Below are 19,994 nucleotides of genomic sequence, written 5' to 3' on the forward strand. Positions count from 1 at the left end.
TGGTGACTCCCGGGCCCATGTGTCAGTGTTAGTGACCCCCAGGTGGCTTCCGTGTCCGCACGCGGCTGTCAGCGACCCCTGAGTCCGTCCTCGGCGTCGGGTACACGGCGTGGGGGCAGGGCGGCGGCGATGCTCCTGGGCGCCCCACGGCGGGAGTTTGGGCTGCCCTCTCCAAGCCAGCCCCGTCTGCCCGAGGGCGCCGGCTTGGGGTGGCGGCTCTCGGCCGTCCAGCCTCTACAGTAGGGGCCCAGGAGGGACGCACAACTGCCCACGACCGGCTCACGGGTGCTTCGGCCCCCAGGCGCATAGGAGCGCTCCACCAATCCTCCCTCAGCCCCAGCTACCATTCTGTCGGAGGGTTGCGCCCGCACGGCGGAAAGGCCTCCCCTTTAAAGCGCGCGCCCCGGAAGCGGTACCCGCCGCGCGCCGGCACCGGAAGTGGATGCGGCCGGCGGGCGGCGGCGGCGGGCGGCCGGCTCTGGAGCTGCTTAACGCTGCCGGGCGGGCGTCGCTGTGGCGGCTGCGGCGCCGCTCAGGCTTGGGCTGGCCCGGCGCGGCCTCGGGCTGCCCATGGGGCGCGAGGGGCCGGGCCGGTGACGCCGGACGCCCATGGACGCCCCTGAGGATCCGCTGCCGCCGGTGATATACACCATGGAGAACAAGCCCATCGTCACCTGTGAGTGCCCGGCGGCGCGGGAGGGGGCGGCGGCCGCGAGTAGCGCGGCCCAGGTCGCCGGCTCCTGGGTCCCCGCGCTCCGGCCCGGCCACTTCCTGGAATAGAGGTGTGGCCGGGGCGGCGGCTGCGGCTGGGCTCTGACTCCGCGGGCGACCTCCGACCTCCCCGGGGCCGATTTCCTAGCTCTCCTGGAGGCGACCTCTGACCTCCCTGGGGACGCCCTCCAGGTTGTTCGGCTGCAGTTGATAGCGCCGGGGACGCGGGGCGGCACTGACCGAAGTGCGCCCCGAGGGGCCCCCGCCGTGAGCCCCGTCCGGCCACAGGGTCGGCAGCTTGCCACTCGCGGCCCGTCCTTCGCGGTGGAGACTGTCTCCTCCGGGCACACTGTTCCTTCCGACCCCGCAGCGGGTCTCCCGGCGCTCGGTCACAAGCGTGGACGAAGTTTGCGTGCGGCTGTGGTGTTAGGAGACGGGGTGTGCACTTCAGGAATGTATTAAGTGGTGGGTCTGAGACGTAGGACGCCCGGCAGAGCCGTGCACAGCCGGCCTGGCTGGGATCGCGGGCCAGGACTCTTCCCCGCCCGCGACGCCGGCACAGAGCAGAGACCCATTTCACAGATGGCGTGTAAAGGTTCGGCGAGCTCTCCGCGCTGTGGACGGAGACGGGTGTCTCGACGTTTTTGGCTGTCAGTTGTTTTTGGTTTGTTTTTTTTTTGGTGCCACATTTATGCACCCACAAAGGAACTGTTTGTTTCTACAAAATTCCCTCTAATATTTACAGTCGTGATCTCAGAATTCAGTACTTTCAAAAGCACTGAGTTTATGGAAAGTGTTGAAATGTTGGCTGACGTTTTGCTGACTTGCAGAGAGAGATTTCAGACTATTAGGAGTTTTGACTTTTGACAGTGCTTTTGTCGTCAGTTAATTTTTTTCAGATGGTCTTCTATACTTTGAAAGGAAGCACTCTTCCTATAGCAACATCTGGGGGCAGGCACTTAGGCCATAGTAGACAGTTCTGTAGGTAGAAGATCCTTTTAAAAGTTAAAGTTTCTTTCATTATTTTTCACTTTTTTTTTTTACTGATTAATCGATACTCTCCTTGTGTGTTTCCTCTTGTCATATTGCTGAGAAACTATATTTAAAGTTGAATTTTGTTGCTTTATGTTTAGCTGATAAACTTTCTTAGGAAAATGGACTGTTGTCACATCTGAATTTAGATGCTTGCATAATTCAGCCAAGTTTTCTCTTTTCACCAGGACACTTACCAACTGAAAGTCTTACTCAGGACTGCACCTTCAGTCTGAGAGAGCGGGTAGATGCAGTGGTCATCTGGAGGCCCTGCAGTTAATCCCCAGGTGCTTTCTGTATCCTGAGGGAAGAGGAGCCAAACTTGGGTGGTGCTCGTGTTCGGGTTCAGTGTCTCCCAGATCCTGGAGACTTCTCCCCAAGTGCCCTCCATGCTCTGAGTGCTGGATCAGTATTACTTGTGGAGACATCCAGATGTCCCGTTATACCTCATAGCCTTTAGCTTCCATTTTCCTGGCAGTGTTTCTGTAGGCATTGTGTAAATACATACCTGAAGAGAAGGTTCCTAAAGCTCTGTTGGTTCAGCCTTGACTTAGTGGGGAGATTGTTATCCTCTTGGTGTTAGAGATGCGCGGACGTGTTTAGTTTCATTTCACGTACATAACAGACAACTCTGGAAGAGTTTCCTTTTGTAAAAGCTACACTGGTGGAGGTTTTTCCGGTGTTTAAAGCTGTTGTCTGTACTGATGGTATCTCTGTTTTCAAAGGCACAACCATTCATTCATTGGTGCCTCAGAGAAGAAAGCGCCTTCAGTAAACTTTCAGAGAGAGTTAGCTTGAAAAATAAAAAAGATCTTTTTAAATTTAAAGATTTTTTTAACTTTTAGAAGAGCTGACTTCATAGTTCACTCTTGAAATTCCATTTTGGTGTGTCTGGACTGGAGCTCCAGTAAGCACTTGCTGTCCTGGTTTTGCGTCATACTTTCTTCGTTTTGTTCCATTCCTTCTGCAGCACACGTTTGATGGGAGCTCCTGGTCTAAGCACTGTAGATAAAGGTAGTAGAAAAACTGCTTTCAAAGTCCATCTGGAGGCTTGGCTGTTGTGTACATAGCCCCCTTAGCAGCATTTTAATTTTCAAAGGTCTGTATACTACTTCTTGCAGCCATTGCACCCTCAGGAAGTCTGTGTTTGTTCATTGTAAAAATGACAGCAGAGTTGATAACTCATTTTCAGATTTTTTTTCATATAATTTAGAACATTTTACTCTGAATGAATTGTGCATCAGCCTTTCTGAGAAGAATGTAGAATGTTACTGGTTCAGATAAATTTAAGAACTGTTTATTTGCAACTGTGAGAAGAGGGGAAAGTCCCCAGAGATTAGGGGTAAACAGGATACATCATTACTTGAAAACCTTGTTAAATTATTTTAATAAAATTCTGAAGCTGTCTAGAAGTTTTAATGACTTTCAGTTCATAATTAAAATTTTCCAAAGCCACTGCCCATCTGCCTCTGGTGCAGAGTGACCACCTTAGTCGAGGATCTGCTTAGACTTCCAGGGTTGGAAAAACTTCTCAGTGTTGGGAGATGTGTCTGAAATGCCCGGGGTTGTCGTCCGAGCTCTCAGTGGTGCTGCTGATGTGATGACATTGGGAGATGAATCACCTGGCTGTAGCAATTTGAACATCTATAGCATAATTTACTAATCATGAAAGATGCACCGTGAAACTGAAACCAATTCAGCAGATCCAGTTAGTCTAAATTTAAGTTGGAGCTTCGATTTTTTTCTTTCAGCCACTGGATCAGTTCTCTGCTTTGGAGTAAAGACTGGGGTTTCTGATCTAAGGATACGTTAGGAAAGAGGTGTTTCCTTTCCAGCTGTCTTGATTAGCAGGCAAAGCTATGGTAATTCCACTGATTTGTTGCTATCCTACCCAGAATTGTTCAGTTGCTAACTGAACAATTGTGTCTGACTCTGTGACTCCATGGACTGTGATACACCAGGCTCCCCTGTCCTCCACTATCTCCTGGAGTTTGCTCAGATTCATGTCCATTGAGTCAGTGATGCTATCTAACCATCTTATCCTCTGCCACCCCCCTTCTTTTCCAGTGAGTCCCCTCTTTGAAAAAAGTGGCCAAAATACTGGAGCTTCAGCTTCAGCATCAGTCCTTCCAATGAATATTCAGGGTTGATTTCTGTTATGATTGATTGGTTGGTTCTCCTTGTGATCCAAGGGACTCTCAAGAGTCTTCTCCAGCCCTACAATTCGAAAGCATCAACATGAGATTGCGTAGTATCTGAAAAATAGCAGTGTTCCATCCAGATGCTGATCTGTTCTCTCCCAGTTGCACTGGATGTTGCCGCTTTAATTTTTCTCAGTCTCTATATTTAGAGTTCTGTATCTGACATTATGAATTTTCATAGTGGGGGAAAAGATAGAAGAAATGAATAGATCTGTAACACTTTGTACCTGGCTGGAGTTTGTTTTTCTCTCCCTGTGGGTTAAAGTTTTTAAATTCCCACGTTGTGATTTTCTACCAAGCATGAAAGTGTGGCATTTGTGATTTAACCACTCTCAGTTTCATTGTTGGAAAAGTAACTTAAAATGTCCTCTGTTTAAACTGATACACTTAAATGCAGGTCTTGGTCCACAGTGCATTCTTAAGTCAGCAGAGAAGTAACAGTTGAGAAGAGGGGGGAACGTGTCTCCTTAGGAGACCTCAGTTCCTTGGGCCATGGTTGGAGGTAGGGACCCTGGTTGGAGAAGTTACTGCCTGTGTTCCCTGGCTTTAGAAGGCGCTGCCACCTGTGCGCAGGTAAAAGCGGGCGTGGTTTACTGTGTGATGACTTCCTCACCTGTGGCCCAGGGTCAGGGACGGTGCCAGTCACAGAGAGCTGATAGGGGCTTGAATGAGTGCGTGTGAAGTGCTCAGAAGAACGATGAATGTGCCAAAAATGTTAGCTTCTCAGCAGAGATTCCTCAGTTTTCTCTCTCCATGGTGGCTTAAGTGTCTTCAGTAATTTTTCCATGGCATTTCTAGACTCAAAAGAGTATTTAGTAATTCCATTTATTAAGTAGATTCAGGTAATTTTATTAAGTATTATGTCTTAACAGAAGTTACTGAAAAAAAATACACATAAATTGAAAGAAAAGTTTTTGCTTCTTTCTTAGATAACCACAGTAGCATACTCTTGGGATGGTTGCACCTGTTGGGCACAGCACAACCTCTCTAAGCAGGGGATCAGATTGGACGCAGTGGCTCGCTTTACTTGGGGTGAGGGTGGGGTGGTACTTGCCTTTCATCACAACAGTTACCCTGTTTTGTGATGATAATGATGTCACTGAAAGAAATACAGCCGACGTAGTACTGAAACTGACTCTCCTGGGGCCTGGAATGGCTTGGTATTGCTGTTCTCCCTGGAGATTTGGGACATCCTTTGGGCCTCTGTGGGTTTGCTGCAGTACCCTGGAGCACCTGGTAAGTTTGGGAACCGATGTTACTAGTATGTTAGCCCAACTCTAGGGTGGATCTGCACCAATCATTGAGATGTGAAAAACTTCCTTTTCCATTTGAACTTCAGCTCATGGGCTTGATTTGTGTTACTGAAGAGTTTCTAGTGAAGTTTGGTTTATGCAGTAAGACTCAAGGGTCTGAGTTTTTTTAAGCTCTTTGAAATAAGCATGGCACACACCATGCAGGAACCAATCTTGACCTGGAAGGGAGCGGACAGCCAGCTGGCTGGTCCACACAAGAGGTAGGAAGGGCCTTGGTCACCTTTTATTGAAAAAGCAAGTGACTTACCTGAGAATTTCTTGTCTAAAAACAGATTTTTGCCAGTTGACGGAGTGCTGGTGCCTTGTCTCCCAGGGCTCCCTGGTGATCCCCCCTCCCTCTGCTCTGGCCTGGGGGTCTGGATGACGGACACGGGCCCCCACAGATCCTCCCTGTCACCCCTTCCTTCACCTCACCTTCCCTTCTGTCTTTGCTCCCTTTGGTCCCCACTTTCAATCAGATTGTCCCCGTGGGACTGCGCTTAATGTGATTTTTATGTGTATTCGCAGTATTTTGCTCTTTGAGAATATTTAGTTTTTAAATTTAAAATTGATGACCTTGGAGTCATTCTGACTTCTCTTTTTCTCTCACAACCAACATTGTCTACCAGCAAATACCATTTGATCTTTGAAATTGATCTACGATTCAGCCCCTTTTCACTGCTGCTCCCCCAAACCCTGGCCCCCTTCACCTCTCCCTGGGACCCCCACAGCCTTCCAGCTGGCCTTCTGGCCTTACCCTTGAAGCTGATTCTCTCTGGGGTTGGGGGCAGTCCCTCCAAGAGAGAAGTTGGCACATACTTCTTGGCTTCTGCCTCTCCAGGGGCCACCCACCTTCTTGGCATAGTATTCTCAGGGCTTCCTGTGGGCTCTGAGGCCCTCTGTCCGAGTCCCCCAACTCCACCCCCACCTGGCCTCCTGGCCTGGCCTCGCACGGCACACGGCCCAGCAGCCCCTGCCCTGTCGCTCTCCTGACCCCCTCGGTGTTTCCCTCGCGCACTGGGGCTGCTCAAGTGCCACCGCCCAGGCCTGCGAGGGTTTGGCATCTCTTGGACTTTGCTCAGTCTTCTGGCTCAGCACCCCTGACAAACTTTTTTTTTTTCTCTCATGGTTGTTACTCTCCACCACAACCTGGGCTGCCCTGGAATAGAATGTGAGGTTCAGAACTTTATCTGCTATGTTCACGGCTGTATTTGTGGCACCTGGATGGTGCTGGGCACATAGTTGGTGCTCAGTAAATATTTGTAGAAGAAATTAATAAGTGAGCAAACATTACTCTAAAGGGGAAACTGTGTTACATGTAAGGTAGGAGCTTTTAATGGTGTAGTTATTTTCTTTAAATACATGTCTTTGTCAGGATCAGATAGCTTTGTAGGAAAATGTTTGGAGAGTTTGAGTCCTGGCCGCTGAGACTTGGTTTCAGGTAGACTACTATGCACTTGCGTGGTTCTTTGTTTTTTGGTGCTGGAGCATTTTCTCTTTGGAGTTTTTGAATCGAGGAAATACATATTAATCTAGTAGAAGAAAAGTTCCATGGCCCATAATGTTTGAAATAGTCCTTCTGAGTTGTGTTCAAGTATGGTTTCTTTACTTCAAGTCAGGAGAAATGTATGAACAAACCGAGGCATTCTCAGGTCTGTGATTCAGCTTCTGCTCAGGAGCATTTAGGATTGAGGGACTGTCAACCTGGCATTTGGGTGAAGCCTTTGAAAAAGATACAGCTGTAACTTTTAGTAATGAAACTTTAACCTTAAAAGTATATAAATAAAGCAGGAATACATTTTCATTATGAAGAATGAAATCGAGAAGTTTAATTGTTGGGTCAGAAGGGGAGACCCCAAATTGCCCTGTGAAAAAGCTGTCCTCCTAGTTATACTCTGCCCCACTGGGTCGGAGATACCTTTTTAATTTTTGCCAGTCTAGTGGACAGGTTATAGTTTTTTGTTTTTTCTTTTTCTGAGCAGCTTTATTGAGCTTTAGTCTACATATTATAAAATTAATATCCGTTGTACGTGTACACTTTTCAGACTTAGTAAATGGTCACAGTTGTGCAGCCGCCACCATAGTTCAGTTCTAGAACATTTCCATCACCCCAAGAACTGGTAGCAGTTAATCTCTGCCCCTAGGCGTAGGCACCTCTGATCTGCTTTCTGTCTCCATAGATTGGCGTTTTCTTGACGTTGCGCAGAAGAGTCGTGTAGCATGCAGTCTCCTATCTGGCTTCTCTCACCCTGCGGTGTTTCTGAGGTTCGTTCGTGTTACACCAGCTGCAGTTGGCCCCTCCTTTTCTTGCTGTCTCGTGTTCCAGTGTGTGGACTCCTTTATCAGATACGTGATTTGCAGATATTTTCTTCTATTCTTTGTCTTTTAGTTAATCTGTCTTCAGAAGTGCAAACATTTTAAATGTTAAGTCCAGTTACCCATTTTTTTCTCTTATACTTTCAGTATCGTATCTAAGAACTCTGACCAGCCCAAGGCCATCTTCCATCATAGTTGTTTTGGTGTTATACACCTGATGATTAGTGAGGTTCTTTTTATGTGGTTCTTCGTGCTTGTACCTCTTGAGAATTGCCTTTTCATCTGTGTTTATTTCAACATATACGCGGTATGGCCAAAAACATATCTAAAAGATGGGTTGGAAGAGCACTAGGGAAGATGTGCGTTTGATTTTTGTATTTTACGCCACATGTTTTAGTTTTCTAGGATAGCTGTAACAAATTATCAGAAACGGAGTGGCTTAAAACAACTGAAATTTATTTTCTCACAGTTCTGGAGACTATAAGTTGAAAATCAAAGTATCAGCAAGGCTGTGCTTCTTCCTGAGGCCTTGAGGGTGGAGGTGGTCCTTTCTCACCTCTTTCCAGTGCCCAGAAATCCTTGCTGTTCCTTGACTTGTAGGTACATCACTCCAGTCTCTGCCTTGTCTTCACATGGCCTTCTCTCTCTCTGTGTTTTCCCTTCTGCCTCTTATCTGACCTGACAAGTAACTTCTTGTCATTGGATGTAGGGCCCATCTGTATATGATACGGAATGATCTTATTTGAGAGTTTGAACTTAATCATATCTATAAAGACCCCTTTTCCAAATAAGGTTCATTCCCAGGTCCTGGGTTGGGGGGGCGGCGGTCAGGATGTGGACAAATCTTCTAGGGGTGCTGGTCAGCTCCTTGATTACGGCGTCTGCACTGGCATCCAGGTGCACGTCGGCAGCGTCCAACATGTGTCTGGTTTTATAGCACTTTCTCCATCTAGAGGCATGTCCTTACTGTGCTCCTGACCCCTCCCTGAGCAAGTCCATGGTATCTGGAATTTTGGGCTTGAGATGTTGACTCAGGGTGGGATGATCTCTTAAGAAAAGATGAACCTATTATACAACCTCTCTTTCCTTTTTTTCCCCCCAAGAAAATAAATGTTTTTATTTGGCTTCCTGCACACGTGTTACATGATGTTTCATTCCTCAGTGTTGTTTTAGGCCCTCGTTTGCCAAATTTTTTGAAGAAGTGAGCAGGGAGGGCTTCCCTGTTGGCTCAGTGGTTAAGAATCTGCCTGCCAATGCAGGAGACATGGGTTCGATCCCTAATCCAGGAAGATCCCATAGGCCATGAAGCAACGGCGCCCGTGTGCCACAACTTCTGAGCCTGTGCTCTAGAGCCCGCGAGCTGCGCCTGCTGAGCCACGTGCCTCCGCTGCTGAAGCCTGCGCACCCTGGGGCCGGTGCTCCACCACAAGAGGAGCCCCCACGATGAGAAGCCCACTCTCCGCAATGGGAGAAAAACCTGTGCAACAGCGAAGACCCAGCACAGCCAGAAATAAGATAAATGAATGAATGCATCAGTGAATAAAATTATTTTTTAAAAACAGTGAACAGAAAAATTATGAAGAAACTGACAACAGGCTTATACCTTGCTTTCACCAGCGAGTGTCATGTCATGTGTTTGGAAATTTTTCCTTTTTCCTACAGATCTATTTAGTGTTTAGAAGTAGTTGCATACATTTCAGAGCTGCAATTTTAGGTCGAGTCTTAGAACTCACAGTAACACCTGTGGTAACAATTTTTACTACGCTCACAGCTCACCATTTGTAGGCACTCAGTCTGGCTAGGTCAGCTTGAAAGTTCCTCAAGCACTGAGGTGAACAGCGGGAAGGGCCAGCAGGCAGGTCATTTTGAGGCTGAAGACCTGAGGGCCAGTGTCTGCCTGACCAAGACCCCTCAGTATTGAGTGCCGCAGCGAGGACCGGGCCCGAGGTGGCCGACTCCTGGTCCACCGTAACCTCGCCAAGGGCTCGGGGAGTCAGACCCCGTCTGCCCACACAGAAAGGGGTTGTCCCCTCAAGTTATCCCTGAGGGAAAGCCTTTGCCATAGAGCTAAGCAGAATCGAAACATCACTTTCTTTAGTTCAGCCGCTGAAGAACTGAGTAGGGTAGCCGTACTGGCGGTTTTTAGTGTAGTCTTACTGATTCTAAAATTAAATCCGTCTTCTGAGAACTTGACAGCCAGTGCCATCGCTCCATCTGCTGTAGGATGTCCTGGCCTTTGGGGGCCCTGTGCTGTGTAGTGTAGAACGAGGCCCTGGATTCACCATCAGAGCAGGTCCTCAGCATCTGCTCCTGGCTTCTTAGAGCTTACGTTCCAGCAAGAGCGTAGATTGTGTGCGTACAGGGTAAATTATATCATGTAATAGGTGATGCATGCTAGGAAGAAAGGAGAAAGAGATAAGGGTAAGAGAAATGGGAGAATTGTTAACATCTCAAACGTTTTATTATAGAAACTTGCAAACTTGTATTAAAAAAAAATAGTATGAAGAACCCCTCCAAGCCTGTCACTCAGTTTCAACAACTAAGTGGTCAGTCTTGCTTCTTTATACCCCCGCCCATTCCTTCCAATCCTGTTGTTATTTTGAAGCAAATCTCAGGCATTGAACATTTATCAGTAAGTGTATGTGTTGTGGACTGAATATTTGTATGCCCCACCCAAATTCCTACATTGAAGCCCAGACCACTAATGTGGTTGTATTTGCAGATGGGACCTTCTGGGAGATAATTAGGATTGGCTTGGATTACGAGGGTGGGGACCTCATGGTGGGAGTCATCGGCCTCGTAAGAAGAGGAGGAGAGGCTGGGAGAGCAAGTCAGCAAGCGGGGAGCCCTCACTGGGAAGCCGCAAGGAGGCACCTTGGACTTCAGCCTCCAGAACAAGGAGGAAAACAGTTGTATGTATTGTTTAAGCCACTCCATCTGGGGTGTTCTGTCATGGCAGCCTGAGCTAAGACAGCCTGTAGCACTGAAAGATAAGGACTTTAAAAAATAAGACTGCAAAATCTTTATCACATCTAAAAATACAATTCCTTAGTATCAAATATTGAGTGTTTACATTTCCAGTGTCTGATGTGTCTTTTTTTTAAAATTTCTTTAAATTACTTAGTGTCAGTAGGTTTTTAGATTGGTGTTTCCGTTCTGTCTTGAACTCTGGGTTCCCTTCCCCCTCTGCTTCCTTACCGCTTGTTGAAGAGTCGGGGGCGCGCCTGGTGTCCGTTTGCCAGCTGGCTTCCGAGGTGTCGGAATCCTTGTTGTAGGGATCTTTAGTTCCTTTGCTCTCTGGTGTGACATGATGTTCCAGACTCACTTTGTGCATTTCCTGCTCTGGCCCTGGAATCAGCCCTTCTTCAGGGAGCCCCGATTCCTTCTGGTGGGAGATCGTATTTGGAGACCCCAGTCTGTGTGCTTCGGCTTCTAGTTGTTGCTGGGCCTTTATAGGGGGAAGAGCTGGGCTCTAAATTCATTCTGATCTTTTCAGTTCAGATTCAGAAATTTAGGGCTTTATTTAACTGCTCTGTCCTCTGTATTTGCTTTCTGCCTGCTCTCTCTCTCTCGTGTATTTTTTCTTCCAGTGCTCAGGCATGCTTGGGGATGATAGAACAAGGTCCTCAGATTGGATCCGAGTCCCGTGGAGTGCTCATGGGGGGCCAGAGTTTCTGATGGAGCAGGATGGGGCGGGGCCTGGGAGTGAGGACCTCTCACAGATGCCCAGGCGATCCTGGTGCTGTGGGTCCAGGGCCCGCCTCAGGCACCTCACACAGCCTCCGATGCCCTGTGACTGCCACCAGCAGCGCAGCAGTCGAGTGTGTAGCCCTGCCCTCTCTGCCCTGTGCCTCCCTGACCTGAAGCATCTCCTTCTGTAGGAAATAGTCATACGTGTTGTATTAATATTTCCCTTTCTTAGATAAGAGATCGCAGACTGCATACACATTCCCGACTTCGCTTTCCCCCCAAGATTTCTGGGAGAACAGAGTGCAGAGATGGTGCCCTCTCTTGTTTACAGTCCTTAGAGCCCTGTTACAGAGAAGGCAATGGCACCCCACTCCAGTACTCTTGCCTGGAAAATCCTGTGGACAGAGGAGCCTGGTAGGCTGCAGTCCATGGGGTCGCTGAGAGTCGGATACGACTGAGTGACTTCACTTTCACTTTTCACTTTCCTGCATTGGAGAAGGAAATGGCAACCCACTCCAGTGTTCTTGCCTGGAGAATCCCAGGGATGGGGGAGCCTGGTGGGCTGCCGTCTATGGGGTCGCACAGAGTCGGACACGACTGAAGTGACTTAGCAGCAGCAGCAGAGCCCTGTTATGTCGATATGCCATGGTTTACTCTGGCCATCCATCAGTGGAATTTGAATGGTTTCATCTTTTGCTGTGTGACACAGTCTTGCAATCAAATATATTTTCCCCATGTATCTGTTGGGGTCTGTCACTGTGAGGATTGCTGGGCCTGTGGTAAGCACAGTTTTGCTAGTTCAAATCCCCCTTCATAACGGTGCTCCTTTTGAAAATGATAGTGAGACCCCATTGAGAAAGTGAGTGATCTTTTCGAACGGACTTTTAAGGAGGTGAGAGGGAAATCTAGGGAAAGAGCGGTTTGGGAGAAGCCTCCGGTCCAAGTGTGCCTGAAACAAGCAAGATATCCTCCTGAATCGCAAATGCTGTGATTCAAACGGCTGCAGCTTGACTATATTCCCTGTGTTTTAAAAATATGTAAACTTTCAAAGGCTGATTTTTTGGTCTTCTTATATATAGATGCACTTATCCAGTCTTTCTTCTGTTAAATTCCTGAGTTTTGGGGTCTAATGTGGTCTCTGAGTGCTAGAGAAGGTCATTACTACCCTGTCTTTCTTCTTAAAAAAAGGAGACTTTGGGACTTTCTGTCTCGAGCAGCCTCTGTGCATTGGCTGTAGTTTCTTTTCTGCAAACTCGAACAGTCCGGAACTTGGTTAACCCTCACAGAGTGCACTTCGTAGGCAGGGTGGTGCTGGTTGCATAACTGGGTGCGGGGAGCGGGGGAAGCAGCACGGGGAGAGCGAGCAGGTGTCTGTCACCGGCAGGCTGGGGAGCTGGTGACCAGACCTGTCAGGAAAAGCTAGTGCTGAGATGGCAGGATGGGCCAAGTTGTGATTTAAGAACACTGCAGTGGGTTGCCGTTTCCTTCTCCAGGGGATCCTCCCAACCCAGGGATCAAACCCACATCTCCTGCGTTGCAGGCAGATTCTTTACCAGTGAACCACCCAGGAAGCCCAAGAAACAGTAAAATGAGAGAAAGAACCATCTGCAGCAGCAGTGCATACTGTTGAGTCAGAGTGGGCAGCTGTACTCTGACGAGCTGCTTGACTCACCTGGGCGGGGAGCCGTGGGTGCCTGGGCTTCCCTGTGTGGGGTGGCCCTCGGGCTGCTGGGAGGACTCCGGGTGACTGAGCACCTGCGCAGTAAATGAATGGTCCCCCCTCTGACTTCTGTCAGCTAGTTCTCACCTGGGGCCAAACCCTCTAGCGCTAATAGCAAGTCCTCCCAGATCATCAGATTGGGATAGTCCATAGATTGGGGGTGGGGAGGGCAAATCAAATGCTTCTCTTTGTTTTAAATCAGTCCCATGACTTCACTTTCTATGGTTGTGTCAGTTTCTTGTGACTGCTGTAACAATTACGTAGACTTTGTGCCTAAAAGTAACACAGAGGTATTTTCTCCAGGTCAGAAGTCTGACATGGTTCTCTCTGGACATGGTTCCTGTGGATAGGGCTGCTCCTTCTGAGGGCTCCAGGGGAGAATCCCCTTTCCGGCAGCTGGAGGTGCCCGCTCCCTTGGCTCTCTGGGCCCCAGTTCGGTCTTTCTCGTGACGCCATCTCTCTGCTTGTGGCTCTTCCCCATGTAAGGACCCTTGGGAGCACAGTGGGCCTGTCCGGATAAGCCAGGATCATCTCTTTATTTTAAGGTCAGCTGACTAGCAGCTTAAATCCATCTGCAACCTTGATTCTTCCTTGCTGTGTAATGTAACATGTTCACAGGCCCCGGGGAGCAGGACGATTCTGTCAGTTTCTGAATGCCCTTGACACATGTCTGATTCTATAAGTATGAAAGCCCTGTGTCCTTCCCAACAAATAGGTGACTTTTCTGTTTAACCTTTGGCTCCCCCTGAGGCATGATTGGTAACTTTGGAGCACTCGCACCACATTTGTTAATTTATGCCACCCTTTCTGTAGATGGTTTAGTGCTAAATGCAGTCTTATGTCATCATCAAGTCTTAAAATTAAAAAAAAATTACGTAACTATTACATATACATAACTACTGCATATAAATAACCATAAATATTGCAGCTACATTAGCAACAACAAATGTATAGCTTTTTGAACAGAGATACAAATATTTTCTTCTCAATTAAGAGAATAGGTGCCTTTATGTTAGCCTAGTCTAGACACCCAGTGTTGCTGAGATGCAGACGGGGATCTCTCTCTAACCTCCACCCCAGATGGAGCCAGCTCACACGGTTTGGTTGGATGTTGATTCCAGCAGGGTTGAGCTTCATGTGCCTTTCCTCTGCTGGAGGCTCTTTCACACAGAACAGGACCCTGGACTCAGCCTCTGCTCTTTAAGTATCAGCATAAGACTGATTCTGTTCTGGTCGCAGTTGACCGTTAACTGAAGATCAGGATTTAAAATTGCTTTGACACTAAATAACCCTGTGACATTGCAGTTCTAGTGGATCCTAAAATAAAAGTTTTGTGCAGAAAAATGATTGAAAGTGAAAGTTTCCATTGCTGTTTGCATTGGTGAAGGGTGAAGCCGATGCTGTGCGACTGACCTCAGCTGTGAGTGGCCCTGAGTGCGGCTGGGCGGGGCTGCTGCGCCCTCCTGGGCTTGGTCTGGACATGTTACTCGGCTCTGCTTAGACTCTGATCTTAGTGATGGTGTGTTGGCTCTAAAAGACTGGCCTACAGGTTTCTATTTTTAGTTATAATTGATTTCTTTGAAAATTAGAGTTGTTTCAAAAATAGCCAATTTCTTACTGTCTCTTTTTGTTGTTCATTCGCTGGGTTGTTTACGACTCTTTGCGACCCCAGGGACACCAGGCTTGCCTGTCCTTCACCATCTCCCAGAGCTTGCTCAGACTCATGTCCATTGAGTCAGTGATGCCATCCAACCATCTCATCCTCTGCCCTCCTCTCCTCCTGCCCTCAATCTTTCCCAGCATCAGGGTCTTTTCCAGTGAGTCGGCTCTTTGCATCAGGTGGCCAAAGTATTGGAGCTTGAGCTTCAGCTTCAGCATCAGTCCTTCCAATGAATATTCAGGATTGATTTCCTTTAGGATTGACTGGTTTGATCTTCTTACTGTTCAGGAGAGTCCAGGGGACTCTCAGGAGTCTTCTCTGGCATCGCAATTCGAAAGCATCAATTCTTCAGCATTCAGCCTTCTTTATGGTTCAACTCCCACATCTCTACATGACTACTGGAAAGACCATATCTTTGACTATACAGACCTTTGTTGGCAAAGTGGTATCTCTGCTTTTTAATACACTGTTTAGGTTTGTCATAGCTTTTCTTCCAGTATTCACTCAAGTATTCTTGGGCTTCCGTTGTGGCTCAGCTGGTAAAGAATCTGCCTGCAATGTGGGAAACCTGGGTTCGATCCCTGGGTTGGGAAGATCCCCTGGAGAAGGGAAAGGCTACCCACTCCAGTATTCTTGCCTGAAGAGTTCCTTGGACTGTATAGTCCATGGGGTCACAAAGAGTCAGACACCACTGAGCGACTTTCACTTTTCTTCCAGGGAGCAAGTGTCTTTTGATTTCATGGCTGCAGTCACGTCCACACTGATTCTGGAGCCCAGAAGAGAAAAGCTGCCACTGTTTTCACTGTTCCCCATCTGTTTGCCATGAGTGATGGGACCGGATGCCATGATCTTAGTTGTTTGAATGCTGAGCTTTAAGCCAGTATTTTCACTGTCCTCTTTCACCTTCATCAAGAGGCTCTTCAGTTCTTCACTTTCTTCCATTAGAGTGGTATCATCCACATATCTGAGGTTGTTGATATTTCTCCCTGATGTACTTCTTTCCCAGTTTTGATTCCAGCTTATGCTTCATCCAGACTGGCATTTCGCATGATGTAGTCTGCATATAAGTTAAATACACAGGATGACAGTATACAGCCTTGATGTACTCCTTTCCCAGTTTTGAACCAGTTCATTTTTCCATGTCTGGTTCTACTTGTTGCTTCTTGTCCTGTATACATGTTTCTCAGGAGACAGGTAAGGCTCCTATTTGGTATTCCTATCTCTTTAAGAATTGTGCACAGTTTGTTGTGATACACACAGTCAGAAAGGCTTTAGCTTAGTCAGTGAAGCAGAAGTAGATATTTTTTTGGAATTCCCTTGCTTTTTCTTCTTTCTTTTTCTCTTGCTTTTTCTGTGATCCAGTGGATGTTGACAATTTGATCTCTGGTTCCTCTGCCTTTTCTAAATCCAGCTTGTACATCTGGTACTGTTGAAGCCTAGCTTGAAGGATTTTGAGCATTACCTTGCTAGCATGTGAAAATCTAAATGACACATCTTTATCTATATTTATTTATATTCTGTTGGACATGTGTTAGTGTCTTCTCAATATTGGTAAAAGTTAACTGTTTTATAATTGAGTTCCCAAGTCCTTCTGTTTTTAAAATTTTAAGAAAATGTTCAGCTGAGTTTATTGAAATGTGACCCATATATACTTAAGTCACTGAAATCATCTTTTTTAACTCCCACCCCCCAACTGGCCATGTTTAATTAGTTCTTACTTGCTTTTAACATAAAAAGTTTAAAATTATGTGATTAATACATAAATATATGCTTCTAAAAATCTCAGCGAATGCAGTCCTAATTCAGAAAATAGTGAAGGTCTGCCTCAGATATCTGAGTGCGTGGACCAGAGTCTGATCACAAATGGCAGACATGGGAAGAGAGGCATAGATAGTCAGGAGCCCAGGGCTCCGCTGGCATTTTTCTCAGACGTCTCTTGTTGTGGAACATGGGGCTTAGTAGCCTCACAGCATGTGTGTGGGATCATAGTTCCCTAACCAGGGATCACACCTGCGTCCCCTGCATTGGAAGCAGATTCTTAACTACTGGACCACCAGGGAAGTCCGAGTGAATCTTAGTAGCCCTCTTGAGAAAGAAAAATAAACACAGCAGTTTTCTGAGCAAAGTTCTCTTAACGCATCATCTTCTAACAGCAGAGCCCCTGTTGTTCTCATGCCCCTGTGCAGCCCACGGGATCAAAACGAAGCTGCTCTTACAGTTCAGACCTCAGCACGCCAGTGGCTTTTCTACTAACTGGTTGGGCTGTTTTGGGGCACTACAAAGTATTAATACACATTGTTAATTACCTATCAAGTGAACGGAGATTTTATTCTTCTGAGGTTTTACATATAAGCTCTTTCCTGTCTGTCTTTTATGGCTCTTTGTAGCCCATTTTCAAAGATACCTCCCTCTGTTTTCCATAATACTCAGTATAAAAACTTGAGAGTATTATCATTAATAATAGCCATGCATTCTGAGAAAATCATGGTGGCTTTCTTCACGTTCAGTCAACATAGGGTTTCAATGGATGGGAGTGAAAAGTAGGGTGCTGTGTCAGTTTGCTCGGGGTGCTCGGGGTAACAAAATACTCCAGGCTGGGGGTGGAGGGAGCTAAAACAGCAGAACTTTGTTTCCTCGTTGTCTGGAGGCTGGAGGGCCAAGGTCAAGGTGTCAGCAGGGCTGGCTGTGAGACCTCCCTCAGTGGCTTGTCGGTGGCCATGTCTTCTTGCTGCGTCCTCACGTGGTCTTTCCTGCCCCAGTGACTGCGTGTCCACATTTCCTCTTGTAAGGATGTCTAAGGGATTTAATCCACTTCCCTGGTGGCTCAGATGGTAAAGTGTCTGGCTGCAATGTGGGAGACCCGGGTTCGATCCCTGGGTTGGGAAGATCCCCTGGAGAAGGAAATGGCAACCCACTCCAGTACTCTTGCTTGGAAAATACCATGGACGGAGGAGCCTGGTAGGCTATAGTCCATGGGGTTGCAAAGAGTCAGACATGACTGAGCGACTTCACTTTCTGAAGGGATTTAATCAGGGCCCATTCAAAAGCCCTTGTTCTCACCTAATCACCTCTTTCAGATACAGTCACATAACAGAGGTGCTGAGGGGTTAGGGTTTCAATGTGTGAATTTTGCTGGGACACAGTTCAGCTCCTTAACAGGGGCTGAGATCAAATGGTCACATGTTCAGCGCCCAGTTATTATCAGACGATGTCTCTGCCCTTGACAGATGTGTTAATTGACCTGTAATCTTTTAAAATTAAATTTAGGACACAGATTAAAGATTTATTTCATGATTGAAGGTAAGAAAAATTGTTACTTTACAGCCTCCAGTTGGACAAGTTTTGTATTGTATAACAGGATTTCCTGTGGGAGACACTTGAGAAAGGGGTGTGTAGGAGGCACTTCATTTGTTTTCCCTGTTGCAGAGGTTACTTGTACCTTTATGTGAGACTTTATTGCAAGGAGCATATATATATAAAAAATTAAGTGAAAGAGAAGAAAGCTTCCCTGTGGTTGCCCTAATTTCTTTTTAGCAGAGAGTAGTCATTTTTTTAATATGTTAATTCTAGAACCTTTTCAAGAGGCAGCAGGAGTTGGCACTCAAAGATAAGAAATTAGAAGCTAACTAAAGGTTTTCTTACTTTAATGATTTCTAAGACAATTACCAAATACATGAATGCAGTGAAAACTGATGAGTTAAAACCTAAAAGCTGTTTTTATGGCAACAATAAATTATTAATAGTAACCCTTATGAACGATTTACCCTGCGTTGGGCCTTGTTCAAGGTTATTGTGTTGACTCAGTCTCACAGTGACCCTGTTGGAAGCTATTTGTATTTTCCCATTTCACAGATGGCCCCTGAGGCACAGAAAGGATGGTCTTCCCAAGCGTATTCAGCTAGTAGGTGGTGGAGCTCAGAAGGGACCCAGGTGGTCAACCTTGCAGCATCTGTGTCCAGTCCCCATGCCCCACTGCCTCTCTGAGGATCAGCTCAGTTGCCCAGAAACATCACTCCTCTCTGTAGTGACTTGACATTGTTATGTGGTTTGGGAAAGGTTCCGTTTTGTTTGTTTTCTTTTCTTTTTTAGGCTCGTGGTAGCAAAATAAGTAAGTATGTCAGTGGCCCACATCACTTCCCAATGATTTCTTTAAGATCAATATAAATACAGTTGGAAAAAGGTTTCGCTTAATGGTAGCGGATCCTGAGTGTAAGACTGAGCCATTGATTTTGAAAGGTTCTTTCTAGGCTGAAGTAGGATGTGGCTATACTGTCATTTTAGGAGAGCTAAGTGGATTTTTCAGTTCTGTTAAGGCCGGGATGAAAGAGCTGAGTTAACAGCTGAGCTGTGAAGTTAGAGACTCCTGAGTTCCTCACTGGTCTCTGCCACCAGCAAGCTGTGTACTCTGAGCGCGGGGCCCTTGCAGCTCCTCTGTCCTCGGTGTGCGGTCGGATCTGCGTTCCAGGGCTTCCCATGAGGACAAGTGAGAGCAGGTGTGTTTGGTGTCCTGGGTACCAGAGAGTAGCCTGTGTGTCTTGGCTCCTGCTGGAATTTGGTGAAGAAACTCACGTCCACTTGTCCTGGCTTCCTTTTCTGCCTGGAGTTTCATGGCTGTTTTATCCAAGTAGAAGAAGTGGCTGTAGGAGCTGACGCAGGTGTGCGGCTGGGCAGGGTTGGTCCAGCTCCGCCCTACTTAGCTGTCAGACCTCTTCCTCCTCCTCTTATTCTTGGGGAGAATTTATCTCCTCAGGGAGGCCAGGTGGGGGCGAAGTTAGATCAAGTGCTGGCTTTTCTAGAGACCACTTCTTTAAAGATACAAAACAACCTGTTTTGTGATGTCATTTTGCTAAATTATTCAATTGTGTAAAAATACCAATTAATACATTTTAGAGCCCATTTTCCCTATATTTACCTAACAGTGCCATGTTTATTCCTGTTGTAGGTGCTGGAGATCAGAATTTATTTACCTCCATTTACCCGACACTTTCCCAGCAGCTTCCAAGAGAACCGATGGAATGGAGAAGGTATGGCATCTCCCTCCTTGTTTTGTAGGCGTCTGTGTGAGTGAGTGAAGCAGTGAAAGTGAGAGCCTGAGTTCTAAGGAGACTGAGAAGAAGGGCCCGTAATCTGTGAGCCTTTTTGTAAGGAATGTGTTGTTTTCTGAACAAGACCTGCGATGATAGAAATGGAACATGTCTTTGGAGTCACAGGCCCCTCGTATAGAGGTGACTTCTGACTCCTGGTGGCATTTGGTTAAGGAGATGGGCACCCATATTCCTCAGAGGAGCTGGTGCCTCTGCATCTTAACCAGGACTTCGTCACCCTGAGTGCCTGGGCTCTTCTCTTAAGGATGAGAAAGTGGACAGAAGGAT

General features: G+C 46.9%; 1 protein-coding gene across 4 annotated transcripts in view; it reads left to right on the plus strand.

The window, feature by feature from the left end:
• The first annotated feature begins 426 nt into the window (after positions 1–426).
• The window catches only part of TRAPPC10 (trafficking protein particle complex subunit 10), a 75,868-nt gene continuing 56,300 nt past the window's right edge, over positions 427–19,994 (plus strand). For all 4 annotated transcript variants that reach the window (XM_044947546.2, XM_044947555.2, XM_044947552.2 and 1 more), the window contains exons 1-2: positions 427–676; positions 19,565–19,646. In XM_044947546.2, coding sequence (XP_044803481.2) covers positions 610–676; positions 19,565–19,646 — 149 coding nt within the window. In that variant the 5' untranslated portion in view covers positions 427–609. The remainder of the gene's footprint in view (positions 677–19,564; positions 19,647–19,994) is intronic.

The sequence above is a fragment of the Bubalus bubalis genome, chromosome 1, assembly GCF_019923935.1.
Source record: "Bubalus bubalis isolate 160015118507 breed Murrah chromosome 1, NDDB_SH_1, whole genome shotgun sequence".
NCBI lineage: Eukaryota > Metazoa > Chordata > Mammalia > Artiodactyla > Bovidae > Bubalus > Bubalus bubalis.